At 45.0% G+C, this 16,733-nt stretch overlaps 1 protein-coding gene across 11 annotated transcripts in view; it reads left to right on the top strand.

Moving 5' to 3' along the window:
- LOC146206664 (bromodomain-containing protein 8-like) overlaps positions 1-16,733 on the top strand; it is a 158,853-nt gene that overhangs the window by 33,584 nt on the left and 108,536 nt on the right. For all 11 annotated transcript variants that reach the window (XM_084591449.1, XM_084591447.1, XM_084591445.1 and 8 more), the window contains 4 exons: positions 6,437-6,667; positions 12,809-12,998; positions 13,352-13,526; positions 14,987-15,237. In XM_084591449.1, the coding sequence (XP_084447575.1) occupies positions 6,437-6,667; positions 12,809-12,998; positions 13,352-13,526; positions 14,987-15,237 (847 nt within the window). The remainder of the gene's footprint in view (positions 1-6,436; positions 6,668-12,808; positions 12,999-13,351; positions 13,527-14,986; positions 15,238-16,733) is intronic.

The raw sequence follows: 16,733 nt of genomic DNA, 5'->3' as shown, positions 1-16,733 counted from the left end.
TTTATGTTTTCTCTCTGGTCTTCAAAGTAATAGCATGACAAGTTCCAAAACGCATATTGGCAAATATCTGTTCAATAACCCACCGCAGTGGCTCAGGCTACTGAGGAGGATCGAGTTATCGGGACCAAAGTCGACCGCGCTGCCCGCGTTTAAGTGGAGGCGAAACGCAAAATGCAACCATGTGCTGTGCGATGTCAATGCGCGCTAAAAATCGTCATTCTAAGTGTTTCACAAATCTAATGTGTATTGTACCTTCCCGGCTAGCGGAGGCGACCAAGTTTAACAAGAAGTGTTCATGGAAGGTGCAATAACAAGCAGAAAATACTGAAAACATAGTTATCACTCAGCCCTGCCACACGGCAAATTTAATGCCTTTTCAATCGAATGACGCTCATTAAAAATATTTGTTTGCTGCTACACGAGAAAATATAATGACATTCGATGAAAACGACATCAGGTATCGAATGAGTTTGAGGTACTCATTCAAATGCGATCAACGAGGAAATGTGTTATGTTGACACCAGAGACTCTGCGAGAAGATACACAAAAGTGCCACCTGCATCAAATACTACTGTGCTCGTATAATTTTGCAGCTAGTCATCTCTGTGAAATACGCCGAATAGCATCGTAAGAAAAAAAAAAAAAAAAACTGGCACCCATCACTGCCAGCCAACCCGTAGCCACCGCACTCAGCGCGGGCGGAACAGGTCGCTCCTGCTGCTGCGGTCCGTCGGTGCTGTGTCGCCGAGGATTTCTTTCGCCACCTTCAGAAAAGCATGCTCTGTTCATCTTAAATAATATGCGCTTAGTTTGAGGAAGGAATCTAAAACAATTATCTTTACTCAGGATCGCTGTTATGTAACGAGATTTGGAAGAAGTGATAACAGCAATACAAGCAAATTTGAGCTTTTAGCAGCTGCCGCCGGTGTGACGCAGCTCATTCGATTTCGTTCTCTAGCTCCGCTGCTAAGGCGTCGCCGATGTTACACCTTCCGTTTACTGTAAGACAATTTGTGAGACAATTGAACTGATAGTAAGGCAGGTTTATGAATAGGAAATTTACTATATCCAAAGCACTTCCAGCTACGGCTTTTATTCGAAGCCGTTTAGGCCTAGCGACGACTAGGGCCTAGCACACGGCCAGAGCGCCGTCGTTGGCTGCTTTCGCGGGCAGGGTCATTGCGGTAAGCTCGCGGCATCTGATGTGGCAAGCGTTACGAATTTGCCGTATGCTTTTTGGATGAGGCTAAGCTCGAACATTTTTCGACGGGCCTTAATACGCCGAGCGAACGATCTGGCGAAAACATACGGGAGTCAACGGGACTGTAGTATGCTGCGCCGTAGGGTGATACTTGAATGCTCTACAAAAGCGCCGTCGGACAGTACACTAAATACTGCCTAGTTTACGTGTTGCTCTTGACACTTGCTTTAGTGCGGAAAGTGTACGTTGGTTGAACCTCGTACACATTTCGCAGTCGAGCGCAGACTTGCATATCTTCCGTACCCTTTCGTAAACAAACTCCACCGACACAGCTGCTAACTTCGCAATTGATAGTCCTATCAAGAGGTTGGTTACGAAGTATGCAAGACATGAATGCCAATTTAAAGGCTGCTTTCGTTTACAGCGCCGTCATCGTAACATATTGAAGGCACTCCAGTATTTGCGTATCAATTACAGTTACCATATTTTGGAAATGTCATTAGCTTTGTTCGTGTAGAAGCGCGTCGAAAAAATGACATTAACCTGAACAAATGTCATTCAGTGCGATTGCTTGCTTTCTGCGTCGAACAGCCGCGATTCACGGCCGCCGTCGTTCTCGTGAAGCATCTCTGGAAACTACAAACGTGTTCCTGGCAAGATTTTTATGGGTGTTCGAAATCCCAACTACGCAGCAATTCTTCCTTGACATTGCTAAAGGTTGACAGCGGCCTTATATCTGTTAAACCGCGACCAAAGACGAAAACACGACGTGCGCGCATAGACGCTGACATGAACAGCGCCGACCGAGCCCGCCTACGCTTTGCGGCTTTGGCGACAGGTGGCGTTGCCGCCGTTTTGCGCATCGCCTGTAGATTTGTTGAAGGACAGTGGGGACATCGTGCTAAAAAAAACTGGCTACCCTGTATGCGCAGTGCCTGGTGTCATCGATTGTACCGGAACCATAGAAGAACACAAACATTATCCTCATTCATAAGAAAGGGGACGCTAAGGACCTTAAAAATTAGACCAATCAGCTTACTGTCTGTTACGTATAAGGTATTTACTAAGGTAATCGCTGACAGAATCAGGACAACGTTAGACTGCAATCAAGCAAAGGATCAAGCAGGGTTTCGGAAACGTTACTCTACTATCGATCATATCCATACCATCAATCAGGTGATAGAATAATGCTCGGAAGATAACCAGCCCTCATACATAGCATTCATTGATTACGAAAAAGCGTTTGACTCAGTAGAAACCTCGGTGCTGATGCAAGCATTGCGAAATCAGGGTGTAGACGAGCCGTACATGAAAGTGTTGGAAGATATATACAGTGGCTGCACTACAACCATAGTTCTGCATAAAGAAAGTAACATTAATTCTCATAAAGAACGGTGTTGGGCAAGGAGACACAATCTCCCCAGTACTATTCACAGCTTGCTTAGAGGAAGTATTCAGAGACTTAGAATGGCAGCAGTTAGGGATAAGGGTAAATGGAGAATACCTCAGTAATCTGCGATTTGCTGATGCCATTGCCTTGCTAAGTAACTCAGCAGATGAACTACAAAGACTAATTGATGACCTAGACAGGAAAAGTAGAAAAGTAGGCTTGAAAATCAATGTGCAGAAGATTAAGGTAATGTTCAACAGCCTCGGGAAGGAACAGCAGTTTACATTATACTCCGTTTCATACATATGGTGCAACACAGCGAAAGCTATACAAGTATTCCGCAAGAAAAAAAAAAGAGGAGGCGTATCACTACGTGCTCGTTTTGCGGCCGAGTGGTTCCTGCAGAAACGGGCTGTATTCCGAGCATACACGTTTGCAATAGCTTGCTTCGCACGCCTAGACATCTTTGCACTGCGGATCTTATAGAAAAAATGCGCACCGAAGAATCATTTTCTCAAAAAAAGATGCGCAGCGTGGAGGGCACAGCCAGCGCCATCTAGTGGCACAGCTGGCAGGGTTGCAGGGCAGCGAAAACAAGACACGAACGAAAACGACACAAAAAACATACAAGTTCACCGAATCCGATCTTTTCTCCCTAAAAAAGCTGCTCTTTAAGAAGTTGATGGCAAATGTAAGATATATTAAGCTTGCAGAGAAAATAACTATTGTTTCCTCTCGCGAAGAGCAGGAACTATTTTTCATCGCGGATGCGGGGAGCGCAAACAAGAGCTGTAGCTTTGGCAGTGTTGCACTTGATGTATGAAACGGAGTATAGGTAGCTAAGTACTGGAAGTAGTAGGCTAATATGTCTACTTGGGACAAGTAGTAACCGCAGATCCGGACCATGAAAAGGAAATAACAAGAAGAATAAGATTGGGATGGAGCGCATTTGGCAAGCACTCGCAGATTATGACTAACAGCTTACCGGTATCGCTCAAGAGGAAAGTATACAACAGTTGCATCTTACCTGTACTCACCTATGGGGCTGAAACGTGGAGGCTAACCAAGAGGGTTCTACTTAAGTTGAGGACAACGCAGAGGGCTATGGAACGAAAAATGGTAGGGGTAACATTAAGAGGTAAGAAGTGCGCAGGGTGAGCCAGAGAAATAACGCAAGTTACTGACATTCTAGTGGATATCACGAAGAAATGGGCATGGGCAGGACATGTAGTGTGAAGAAAGGATAACCGATAGTCGCTTAGGGTAACAAACTGGATTCCAAGGGAAGGAAAGCGTAGCAGGGGGCGGCAGAAAGTTAGGTGGGCGGATGAGGTTAAGAAGTTCGCAGGGGTCAAGTGGATGCAGCTAGCACAAGACCGGGTTAATTGGAGAAATATGGGAGAGGCCTTCGTCCTGCAGTGGTTATAGTCAGGCTGATGATGATGACACTAGTACAGACATACAATTCGTTTTAGTTTTGAGTGGATTGTTGTTTTTTTGACGTTTTCTGAGCGGCCGCCGGGTCAGAGGCAGCGCGCTCCCGACTGTTAGCCGGCGGGCGTGACGTCACAACCTTCGTCAGCAACGTCATGGCCCCGCGATCCTGCTGCTGCCGCCACTCCCGGACTTGAAGTTGGTTGACCATCTACACGCATTGTCGGTCCGCCGCGTCGCGCCGTGAACAATGATGCGAAGTGTGGAATGCTTAACACGAGGGATGCCAAAGGGGATGCGTACGTAGGGCGTTTATTGCGGACAGTTGTTTACGCACAGGGAGGGAACTATGAATTGTGCACAGGAACACAAGCAGAAAAAAAAAAAAAAAGCATGTCCGTCCGTGCGCTTTGTGAGTGCCGCGGAGGAAAGTAAAAATGAACAGGTGCAACTGGCCGCGATGGGAGTGTTGTGACGTGATATCTGGTTTTGTCAGAGCTTTCATAGAAGCCCGCTAGTTGCGGCGATTTGAGAAATATTCATTAAAATACTTACTTTCCGCTCATTTCTGTTCATAAAAGGGATTGTTTTGGTCACTTCCAATGCGATAGCTACCATCTGCGCTGGAAATCTCGGCGGCAATTTTTTTATTTAGTATACCTTTAAAGTGATATACTTAGTTAATGCCAACAGATCGTGGGTCAGCACGGATGCATTCCTACCATGGAACATTCCTGCCATGGAATAATCTTGGCAAAGCACTTATTTGACTTTTTTTTTTTTTGTTGCTTTTATTGAGTGGAGTGCTATTACAGGATTGTACCTGACGCAAGTCATATTTTCGTCCACGGTGAACTGTCTCCCTGGCACGGTTCCTTTTTTCCACAATAGAGTAAAACCTAGTTCATACGTTTAAAAAAAAAAATGTGAGGAAAACATGTATTATCTGAGATAACCTCTGATCCAGGACTGCCTTATTTTGAAATGTTTATCTGTATAATGATGTACAAAGTCATTTACAGTTGACACTTTCACTGCCTAAATGTGTAAATTAGCATATCTTCACATCAACATTGGACAGCTTCTTTTTAAAATTCTCGTAGAATTCTGTCAGAGTTTGTGGTGTCTGAAGCGCTGAAGAAAGTTAATAACAAATTACGAAGCAGGATTGTTTCTCTGGCTGATTTTGGAAGTTTCGCCCCCTTACACCTTCTACATGTGATGAAGCCATTTCGATGGCTTGCAGTTGTCACTTTTTTTTCATGCTATATCCCCCAGAACCGGCTCACTTGTATTTGAGTGCATAGTTACACTTATCAAATGTTTCACCCTTATGCCCCCAGGGCACTGCAATGAAGCCATTTTGCTTATCCTCATGAAGTCTTATTTCCATGGGAGCGGGCGCCTCGTATGTTGGCTTATTTTCTTTCTTTGACACTTCGCCCGTTTGCACAGGAAAGCAGCTGTGGCGGGTGAGCGCTGTTGATAAGTTTTTTTATATCGTGAATCCCCATGTTCGGCCCCTCGCATGCTAGCACGTGTCCGGTTATCGGCAAGCATATTACACTACCACTGTTTGTTGATATTTTGAGTGTAGTAACTGGGAAATCGAGTTATCGGGAGCATATTAACCGGAAGAAAAATAGTGTAACACTATGAAAGTTTTTACTGCCCGCAATTTGAGTGCATGAAGTGAAAAATCGTATAAACTGGGAACATATGAACAAGGTTTTACTGTATATCTAACAGCACGCAACTTGAATTGAGCGCTTTGGCTCTTGCCTCGCAGGTGGTGTTATTTGAGAAACAACAATGCAGGACATGCATAAAATGGAATGAACGTGATGCCAAAATAGGGTGGTTATGATGCTGAAAGTGAAACCTGAGAACATTGCTTGAGTAATTATTGTGGCGGCACATGGTTCGGGCTGCCATATAATGAAATTCCCTCTACTACTGAGTTCTTATAATACTGTTTTTTTTTGTTTTTTTTTTTATACATGCTATTAGAGAATGGAATGTTCTGCCACCAGATAATTGCCAATTGCAGATAGTGATGGATTTTACTGCATTTTGAAGATGTTATATCTATATTTCACATCTCTATTAAAAGGCACTCTCTTCATGTTATAATGCCTGAAAACGATGCACCAGGCAGCAAAAATAAAATTAAAATAAAACTCTAACTCCCACGAGTTTTTGCTCTTTTAAACAAAGTATATTTTTTCATACCAATAATTACTGAAAACAGCAAAGGGTAGTGTGTGTGGTGGTGCATCATTTTTTACCATACACAAATCACACATTTATATAATACGCACTGACGAAATATGAATAGACTTATACACAGGAAAATACTCTGCATTTCTTGGGTTTGAACCTTGTGCTGTTATATTTTACTTCCTTGTCAGGTGGAGGAGGAGCCAGGGCAGTCGTCACAGGGGATGGCAGAAGTAGAAAGGCCATGCACACCCCAGCGTAAAGTGCCATCACCCCTACCGCCTGCAACACCCCCTACGCCACCTGCTGTCTCAACGTCATTGTTAACGTCGTTGCTGAAGTCGCCTACCCCTTCCAGCCCAGTGTCATCTGCGTCAAACCTCTGTTCTTTGAACCCATCACCTGTGCACCAACCCAAAGAGGTGATGTGGCGCATACAATTGTCAGCATAAAGTTCAACTTTTAATGACATATGTAAAAGTGGCTGAAAATCTGGCAAGCAAGAATTGGAATGCATTTCCGCTTTACCTATATATGATATCGAGGTATGGTTTTTGTATACATTATTTACTTATTCTACATGCTGCTCTCCCAATGGTACCGAGCAGGTAAGCTATACAGATTACATTACTTTAGTGTTCAGAAAAAACAGTGAGTGAAATTGCCCCGCTGGGTTGGCACAGTGGTTAGGGCGCTCGACTACTGTTCCCAATCCCGGCCTCGCGAGTCGCTTTTCGGTGGAGGGAGGCGAAAAGCCAGGCGCCCGTGTGCTGTGCGATGTCAGTGCACGTTAAAGAACTCCAGGTAGTCGAAATTTCCGGAGTTTTCCACTATGGCGTCTCTCATAGCCTGAGTTGCTTTGGGATGTTAAACCCCAAAAAGCAAACCAAGCATGAGTGAAATTGAGTCATTGAAAGCACTGTAAAGATTCTAGGGCAAGCTTAGAGTGTACTAAGATCCCTGGACAGTAGGCTGCTGAGACATCTTTTTACATTGTTGTGTGACGTGTGGCTTTGAGCTCGGTCAACGAATATCTGGTTTGAGCTAGTTTGCACTTGCTTGTGAAGGCTTGACTTAGGCAGTTATCATTCATTCTTACTGGTGTCATGTTTTTAACATGCGCTTTCTACGGACCATTTCCAAAATTGAGTAAGCTTTGCTGCATCTCAAAATCCCCTTTACCATGGCTGTGTGACCCATTGTCGGGCCACAAGTTGGGTGCAGCACAGAATAGTTTTATGTTAAGCCTCATGTCATGCACAAACCTTGCGAAGAGCATTCCTTCGTTACTGAACAGCGAAAAGGGGAGAGGGCCATGAATGGTACCTGCGAGGTAGAGGCGATCTTAATCCCTTAATCGTGACAGCAACACAAGGCAGAGGGGAGGGACGTGGCCATTGTTGCCACAAGAGGAGTCTTCTGCGCTGAACCCTATTTCTGCCCCAAAAGCAGGCTTGGTCACCATGGTGACGGTGTTTTTGCTGTGCAGAGAAGGTGACTTAGATTTTTGCAAAGGGTGCATAGCATGGAGTAACCTTACAAAGCTTACAGTGGAATGGCAGTTCTTCACAGTTAAGGGTACTATGGTCAGTCTCTGATATATCGAATTATCGCTTATGTCGAACACATATATTTATGCCTTTCAAAATCGTGTGAAAGCATAGCCATGTTCATGTCTATCGAACTTTGATTAGTGGAAAATTCAATTCTTTAATATTGAAGCCACATCGGACAGCACTTTGGAATTGATAAGTTCTGTGCTAAATGGTCTAATCATTGAACTGTCTTACTGTCAACTCCCTTGTTGCATAGTAAAAGAAACAATTGTTGTGATGCCTTAGCTGTGGAGCTCGCATACAAAGGTGCTAAATAAGCTGGCGCCGCATTGGCGGCCGTTGTTTTTCAAAAATTTGCTAGTATGACAGTCATCACTCGGTGTGGGTCTGTGGTACTCAAGAAGGATTAATTTCTGACATTCCTTTATCCCAGGCCTTATGTTGTTACGAGAGAAGCAGATTTGGGCACACTGTTCTGGTGCAAAAGCTCCACTGTATTACTGATGTTGCCGACTAGGCGGTGAGGGTGGTGCCGCTACCGGACGACACCACAGGTCGCTCCGAAGGTGGATGAGACAAGAACTAGATAATACTTCACTACTGCCCTCAGTACAGTTGTTTTAAAACATGATTTATAAGGCAGTGTGACGACTGTGTCCTGTATCGGCAGCTTATCTGCATATGACGTGATGGCTGGTTTTGGTTCATAACATTAGTAGAACATTTCGCATGATGATTGCTGTTGGCGGGAGGTGCTCTGGAGTCTTGATTTCGGTTACTTATTTCAACGTAAGGAATGCATTTTACGGAGCTCAGACCTTAAAAATAAAATAATATATTGTCCTCAGGAATACAAAATGGCAGTAGGTTGGAACGACTTGTCATGCCCTTCTTAACACTATATGCCAGTTGCTACCAGTCACCCGTTATTCCAGAAAGGTTTCCTGTGCCCCTTCTCTTTCGAAAGAGCTGCTGGGAAGATTGTCAGATAATGCCAAGCGTTTGGGGTATTTTGTAGTCAGGGGTACTGAGCAGCTTTGAAATCTTTTGCTGTCCAAGAACTCTAGGTCTAGGTTATTTGTAATTATTAGTAACTTTAAAGCCTCAGAAACATTTCTTTGTCTGCACCTTCTTGTCCCTAATTAGAATTTACTAGCTGTGCTGTAAGAGCTGGATTTTGGATAGTGGAGACACTGGGAGCCAGTCATTCATAGAGTTTTTTTTTATACTCCTTTTTCTTATAATTTACACCATGCATGTCATTGGTCATTTCTTTATTAGGTAGCATTTTCAGATTGCATTTCCAGATGCTTTTCAGTGAATATTGCACTTTAAGGGGGGACACTGGTCTTAGAGCTATTTTCATTATTTTAAAGCCAATCCTGATAAAATCATACCCTCTTGTTCAGATTTTTATGCTGATTTCAAAAATGTAACTTGTTTTTCTCTATGTCAGTTAATTCCCGAGATAATAGTATTAATTATCCATTTAATTAGTACTTCCGCGCAAAAAAAATGCCTCTATAAAACATCATTTTTAATGCATGGCGGTACAGTACAATGACCAAAGAGTGCAATGATCAAAGCAGTTTTTCCATTTTACCCTTATTAGCAATTTTGCTGCACTTTGAAAGTTGTCCTTCAAGACGTGCCTATCATGCTTCAATTAACTTGGCAAAATAAAAAATTTTTGAAGCTTGAATAAAGAATTCTGCTTCGATCATTGCATTCACCGCACCTTCAGCTTTATTTAGAAAAAGGAATTACATCTCTATCTGTCCTAGATGCAGAGATATCGACGAACTAAACCAGCCAAGTGTCCAAAATTTGAGTTTTGAGAAAATGGGAAAAAACAAACTAGGCACAATTTATGCAAAATTTCAAAAAGATATATGCATATTTACACTTGCAGACAGCTAATATGCACCAGGCATGTAATCTGACTGCTTGGGCTGACTAGAATGCCGCTTTTTCAGTGCCCGATGTATGTTTTCCGCAGAGGCACGCTTGCGTACTGATTCGGCTGTTCGGCGCCTGTCCTTCTCAGCCATCCTCCTGATATTCTGGACGCCAGGGTTCATATTTAGCTCACTCAGTATTTTTGAGCATGCTTGTAGGTTTCCTGCATTGAAGCGGACAACAGCCTCGGCAACAGCTGCTTGAACGGAGAACAGTGACGCATGGCGCTCCTTTGGTGCGAGTGACCATATTAGGGAGTCCAAGCTTTCATTACTGTTCTGGGTTTTTCCCTGCTGGCACCGCTCCAGCAGCTTTGGGTCTGCCAAACGCTCATAAATAGGCAAAAGTGCTTTGCACACATGTGGTGGCAAACTGTATCTGTGCTTGGGAGCAGGCTCTCCCTTGGCTGCAGCAGCATTCTGGCGGCACCACGAGTTTGCGCCTGTCGGGCAGAGGGTGTGATTTGACACGGTATCATTGGAGGTTACGTGATGATAGGTAGCCATCACTGCCTTATGCATTGCCCCAACATCTCCAGCATGGGACTTCAGGGCCCAGCTGTAATACGATGTCAACTTGGTGACAAGGTCGCCTGTCAGCTTTCCTTTGCCACTCAAGCTCTCTTTTGCATCACCTTTATGCTTGGCAATTGCATTGCGTAGGGCCGTTCCCATCCGCTTCTGCACATGGTTTGTGCAATCTTCTTTGCTGATTTCGATGTAGCCGTACACAGCTGATTCTTGCAATGCAAGAAATGTGCGGCTATCGCCGTCTGAGAGCATGGTCGTGTACCTAAGGCCATGTTTCTCCAGTGACCTTTCAAACAAAACAAGTCCGGCCTGAACTTCCATTTCACCGGACTTTTTGTCCGTGTTCTTTTGGCACAAGTGGCTTTCTTTCCACGCCTCATAGGACGGGTCACCTTCTTTGGGCCCACGCTCACACCCAGCACAAAAGTTACTGAAAACTACATAGTCGAGTACCAGTCCAGTAAAAAGTTCTACTACGGCGCCGACACCGATGTGGGATGAATGACCCCGGGTCATCCATGAACCATCGAAAGAGACAGAAATGTTCCCGGGGTTGTCAAGGTTCAACTCGTTATAGAGTTGCCGAACAGAACGGGCGCTGTCTTTCAACACTCCTTCGGCTGCGCGTGTTGCTGCGGGCGTCAGCTTACTCTTTACGTAGTCCTGCCACGTTTTCGTGTGCAGGCCACGATGAGATATGTTCATCGCCGCAAACACATCATTCAGCGCCGTTTGCCTATGTCCGGTACTTTGCATCGCGCGTGCAGCAAGGATATTCACGGCAAACGGATTTATCTTCTGGCTGCCTTGCACGCGCGGCGAACTCCATGCCGATGAAATGTCCCCGCAAATCACGCACGCGAGAGAGAGTTTAACGGCTAGACCATATTCACGATTTCCTTTTGAAATATGGACATCCCCGCCACACACTTTGCACTTCACAGCAGACAACAGTTCGTTCAGCGACTCCAAACTCACAACAGTGAACGTCGTATCGTCCGCACGGCAACCGCCGGTCGCGTCAAGAAGACGCGTCAGAAGTGGCGATGAAATCCGCTTTCCTCTTCGTCGCTGCGGTTGAACCCAGCTCCTGCAGCATTCCTTCGGCTTTTCTTTTCTTTTCAATCAAGTCCGAAGGCTGCAGCATCGTCGTGTCGTGGCGGACGCGTCCGCTGGGCGTAGGCGCCGCCGAGCTCGCTAGGCCTATTTCGTCCGCGGGGACTTCTTGACTTGCCGCTGGCTCCTGCACATCCTCGGAGCTTTCGGGTGCTGCAGGACGGTTCCGAAAGTTGTCGCCGCGCGCACTCTTCTTTTTTTTGCCGAATTTGTGGCGCGAGCGGAATTTACTGAGGGGCATCGTCTCGCCTCGGTCTCGACTCAGAACAAAATGGCGTCTCGGACGCTTTCAACGGCTGCTGGCCCGCCGCATGCAGACGACGTGCGATAGAATCAGCCAATCGGATGGCTCAGTTGCAGTCACGTGCGCTCAGCAGCGAATCAGACGCCTCGTTTTCGTTTTTCTTTGTGGTTATTTTTCTCAGTGGCCATTGAGGGCAGACAAGCGCTAGCGGCGGGAAATTGAAACCCAGAAAGCGCTCTTTCAAATGCGCCTAACATGGCCGAGATCGGTCCGGCGGAACGGCAGTTGCGCGCAACGAAAAATGTGCCGTTTTATCGTCTGCTGCTGCGCAAATTCAGCCCGCGCGATGATTTCAATTCGTTATTATGCTGAAATCATCGCGCGGGCTGAATTGGTAGCGTTCTTTGAAGTTCTTAGAGCAAAAAGTGCTGTTTAAAACACTTTCAAATGGCCCAGACAGTTGTTGCACTTTACCTTTACAGTTCAAAAATTCAAATAACAAAGAATATGCAGTGTTCCCCTAATTGTTTCTTACCTTTCAAGTAGCATTCTGACGTTTTTTGGAGGCAAAATTGCCATTTATATATAACATTTTAAAATGCCTTGGAATATTAAGGCACTGTATTGTTTCCAATTGAGAAGTATGCCAAGGGGCACCTTGATCTTAAGCAACTTTGACAGATCTCTTGTTGTCTACAACGGGCACTGATATGCCTGCTTTCTTTTTTTTGTCATATCATGTGCTTAGGAGTGACTGACATGTTAAAGAACCCTAGGTGATCGAAATTTTCTGGAGCCCTCCACTAAGGCATCTCTCATAGCTTGAGATTTTTTGAGGGGTTAAAGCCCATGAACTAAACTAAATATTTGAAGGGGCACATGAAAGGTTTGAAAATTGCAGTGTGTTGGACCTAAGTAACTACTTTGAGCGTATAACAAGTTCTTCATGTCTCTTCACGTTGAGAATGTGGTGTTCTTCAGCCTTGCATGTTGTCTCTGCTGCTGAATTTTTGTGCTGACGATACTGCTTTTTATTATGCTACAAATATCTATCGCTCTTAAGTGCATTAGTAGCGCATCTGTGACTTTTCATCGTCCTTCTTGCCTTGCAACAGTTGTATTTCCTGCTTCTGATCTGATGTGTTTTTCTTCCAGCAGAGCAGTCCAAGGTCACACCTACCCCCCTCATTTTTCAATCCATCGGCGGCACGTCAGCTAGCCACGGGTACTCTCTCTCCAATCACTGCATCAAGTACAGCTCCACGGTTTTCACCTACACGTACCGCTGCAGACACAGTTTCCCGCCCACCTTCAGTTCAGATGTCTCCCCATTCTGCAACATCATCAGGTGAGTGACTGACCTGTGTGGTGGCAGCAGTATGCCACAGTTCACAATACTTCTTCTGAAATTACTCCCAAGTACAGTATTGGTAGAATGGGAAGGCTATGGGTGCTGTACTGGAAAGTGCAGTATGGCTGCTTGGTGTCATTTGTTACTGATTTGACGGGTAAAAAGTGTGGCAATTTCCTAGCTCATTTATCAGTTAATTCGTCTTGTACTGCCTTTTGGTCGCTTAAAAATTTTGATGCAGAAGCTATAACAATAAATATAGTGCTTTGACAGGGGTATAAACTGGTCGTTGTCCTTTTGGCTGTTATTTATTGTCGTACCTCAGGCACTGTCTTTTTTTTTTCCCGTAGCCCCAACACTGTCTAAACTGCTGGAGCTACCACCGAGCATGCCTGGTGGATGCCTTCCTTCCCTGCCATTCCTCACTGCTTCATCATTGACTTTACCGCCTGTGGAAACTAACGTAGCTGTGCCCGTAGCTGTTGAAAGCAGCTGCAGTTTGGAGGTCGTGCCAGATGATGCCAGGTTAGTGTGTGTCTCCTATTACAGTCGAACCTCAATATATCGAAGGCCTGCTTGCAGCCGAAATTTTTGTTAAATCGCGAGTTTCGTGTTGTCGAGGTTGCAATGTTCTGCACAAATGAAGTAACAGTTTCGTGGAGCACCGCTGGGAACTTGTAAATTACGAATGCAAGAAATATAGCACTAATAGCGCTAACAAGGGCACTGGATGTTTTTTTGTATATTAGGAGCATATAATGAGCAGTAGCAAACACACGAACGCATAATTTTTCTCTGCATGCGCAAAGAGCGAGCGCAGGGCCTAGTATTCAAAGCTGCCGCCAGATGTCGCCACCGGTATCATCGTCATCCAGCATTTGCAAATGAAGACAACCAATAAAGTCAATACGAGTCTAGATCAGCTGATCTAGGAAGCTGTCGTATTATAGTGAACTAGATTAGTCTTATGTCCGCATCGCCTACGCTGGCGCATTTACCTTAGGTGCGGCAATCTTTTGCGCAGGCTTCACTTATGCGTACCATATTTACTTGCATAAGAATCCACCTGCCACGTTTACCACTGAGAACTAGAAAAAAAAAAATGCGCTAGTGATTAGCGCATCCCTCCGTTTCTCCTGTCGCATTCCAGTGTATTTCTTGCAGCGTGCCAAGGTGCTGCGCAGTGATAACATCACGGTGTGTCTCTTGGCATTAGCTCTAGTGGTGAGGTGAGAAGAGGGTTGTGGGAGGTTGAACTTGGCAGAGTGCCAGCGGCTTTGAGAGGAGTGCCTGCGGTGATTTGCTCCGCTTTATCACGCAGCAATTGGGGTGGGCGCTGTCCGCTACCACAAAATCAAATCATTGGAATGTGTGATAGCAGCAAGCGGCTTTTGAAACGAACGGTGCTAAAAGCCGGCGTCGTGATCGCGGCTGACCACGTGCCTCCTTTGATGATTGATGGCTGGGATGGACAACTCGTAAAAAAAAAAGTATCTCAACTCTTCTCGCGCATTGAACCCTCCCCTTTTTGTCCCCCGCCGGGGTGGCGTAGTGGTTGCGGCGCTCGATTACTGTGCCCAAGGATGCGGGATCGAATCCCGGCCTCGGCGGCCACTTTTCGATGGAGGCGGAAAGCAAGTCGCCCGTGGGCTGTACGATGTCAGTGCACGTTAAAGAACCCCAGGTGGTCGAAATTTCCGGAGTCCTCCACTACGGCATCTCTCATAGCCTGAGTCGCTTTGGGGCGTTAAACCCCACAAACCAACCATCCAACCTCCCCTTTTTGTGTGTTGCTGTTAGCCTTCCTTCGAGAGAAGCTGAGCTTGCATTTCTTTCCTAGCCTTTTGTTGTTCCCACGTAGCTGCAGTTCCTACAGTAGCATATCAGGATTGCTGAGGCAGAGGACATGATATCAGAACAATGGGTGAATTCTGGATTTAATGCTTTTTGTTGATTGGCTGTTTTTTTCTTAATTATTCTTTCAGTGTGCCAGGACCAGTGTCGTCTACAAAAGAGGACGAGGCCGCATTGTTGCCACCCAGTGAAATTCCAGCAGAGATCCCCAGTGAAATGCCAGCTGCTGAGAACGAGGGGCCGCAGCCATCGCTTGCCCCCGAGGAGCCCATGGATGTCACTGAGGACCTTGCTGAAGACTCCTCACCTGTCGAGTTGGAAGCCAAGGCTGGAGCCAAAGATGAAGAGATGGAGGAAGACCAGGTAGTCTCCTCTGCTGAAGGTAAGGTAGTTGTGCCTTTTGTGGAGTTAGGAGTTTCTTAGTGTCGTACAATTATTATTAGAGATGCTAAAATGTTATAAGATCCAATCCTGGCCACATTTTAGTGGAGGCGAAGCATAAAGGAGCACATTTAATGACACCAGCTTCTCCAATAAAACGGAGTCCTCCTCTAGAGAGTCTGCCGTGGTCCACATGCAGCTTCAGGGCATTAAACAGGGCATTAAAAAGACACCTGACCTGTTGAGTTGGAATCTAAGGCTGGGGCCAAAGATGAGGAGATAATTAAAGACCAGATTGTCTCCTCTGCTAAAAGTAAGGTAGTTGTGACCTTTGTGGAGCTAGGAGTTTCTCAGGGCCAATTAATTATTATAGAGGCTAAAGCGTAATGGCGCTAACCGGATCCAATCCTGGCCACATTTTCGTTGAGTCGAAGCATAAAGAAGCATATTGAGGGACACCAATTTCTGTAATAAAATGGAACCCTCTGCTATAGCGTCTGCCATGGTCCACATGCAGCTCCAGGGCGTTAAAGTGGCGGTCCCACTTCAGCGGTGAAGAGAAGACATTTTTTGTGATATTCATACGTCTACTGTACCTCACTCGTTTAGTTTATAAACGTGGTTTTAATATCTTTGTAAAGCTTATTTTCTCTGCTTTCTAATGGTGCATTTGGCTTATAAATAGCTGCAAAGATGTTTAAGCCGTAAAGAAAAACGCAAAGGCATGAAACGGGTTTTCAGCTCTACTTGTCTCAGGAAATGCAAAATTGTGCAAAACCTTTTGCACCTAGAGAAAAACCGTTCGAGATGTTTTGAGATTAGATGGTAATGAGCGAAGTTAAGCATTTTTATCAGCGTGTATCGCTTAGTTTATTAGCCACGCGCCTTTGGAAAATGTAAGAAACAGGAAAATATATATACAATAACTTTCAAGACATGCATTGTGCTACGGAAATTTTTTGCGCAGTTGGAGGTCGTGCAGGGTTTGCTTTTTCCTGAAAATATCGTCTGTTTGCTTCATTTAGTGTAAAAGGTATTTGTGATCAAAGTTGGCGTTTTTTGTAAAATGGCTAAAAGAAAATTCTAAACTGTTCTAGTAAGAAGCTTTTAGTGGTGCTTAGGTTTCGTGTGGGAAAACTTTACACTTCGCTGTCAGAGGATAAGCATTGGTTTTGCTCTACGACTCTCGAGGAATGTGCACGGTCAGGGTGATTTCAGCTAATTTTTTCGTGGTTCGCTTTACGAGCTCTTTAAGCACGTTTGAAATGCTCCATGGCTTGTTTTTTTTTTCTGGCGAATATAACTTAACGTTTAGGGCTTTCGTTCCTTTATTCAACTGGTAACAGTTAGTAACTACAAAGGGTACAAAAAAAAATAATAGTGGAATAGCAGAGCCACGTACGCTAAATGTAGTAGGTTGCGCTATCTACGAAATGTATGTGGACTGCAATGTCGCAGTTCAGTAAAATTGGAGGGTATTATGTTTCTACAACGTTT

This window comes from Amblyomma maculatum, chromosome 1, assembly GCF_055883805.1.
Source record: "Amblyomma maculatum isolate TAMU_Amacu chromosome 1, ASM5588380v1, whole genome shotgun sequence".
Lineage (NCBI taxonomy): Eukaryota > Metazoa > Arthropoda > Arachnida > Ixodida > Ixodidae > Amblyomma > Amblyomma maculatum.
The sequence above is the reverse complement of the archived record's forward strand: the minus strand, read 5'-3'. Positions and strand labels throughout refer to the sequence as shown.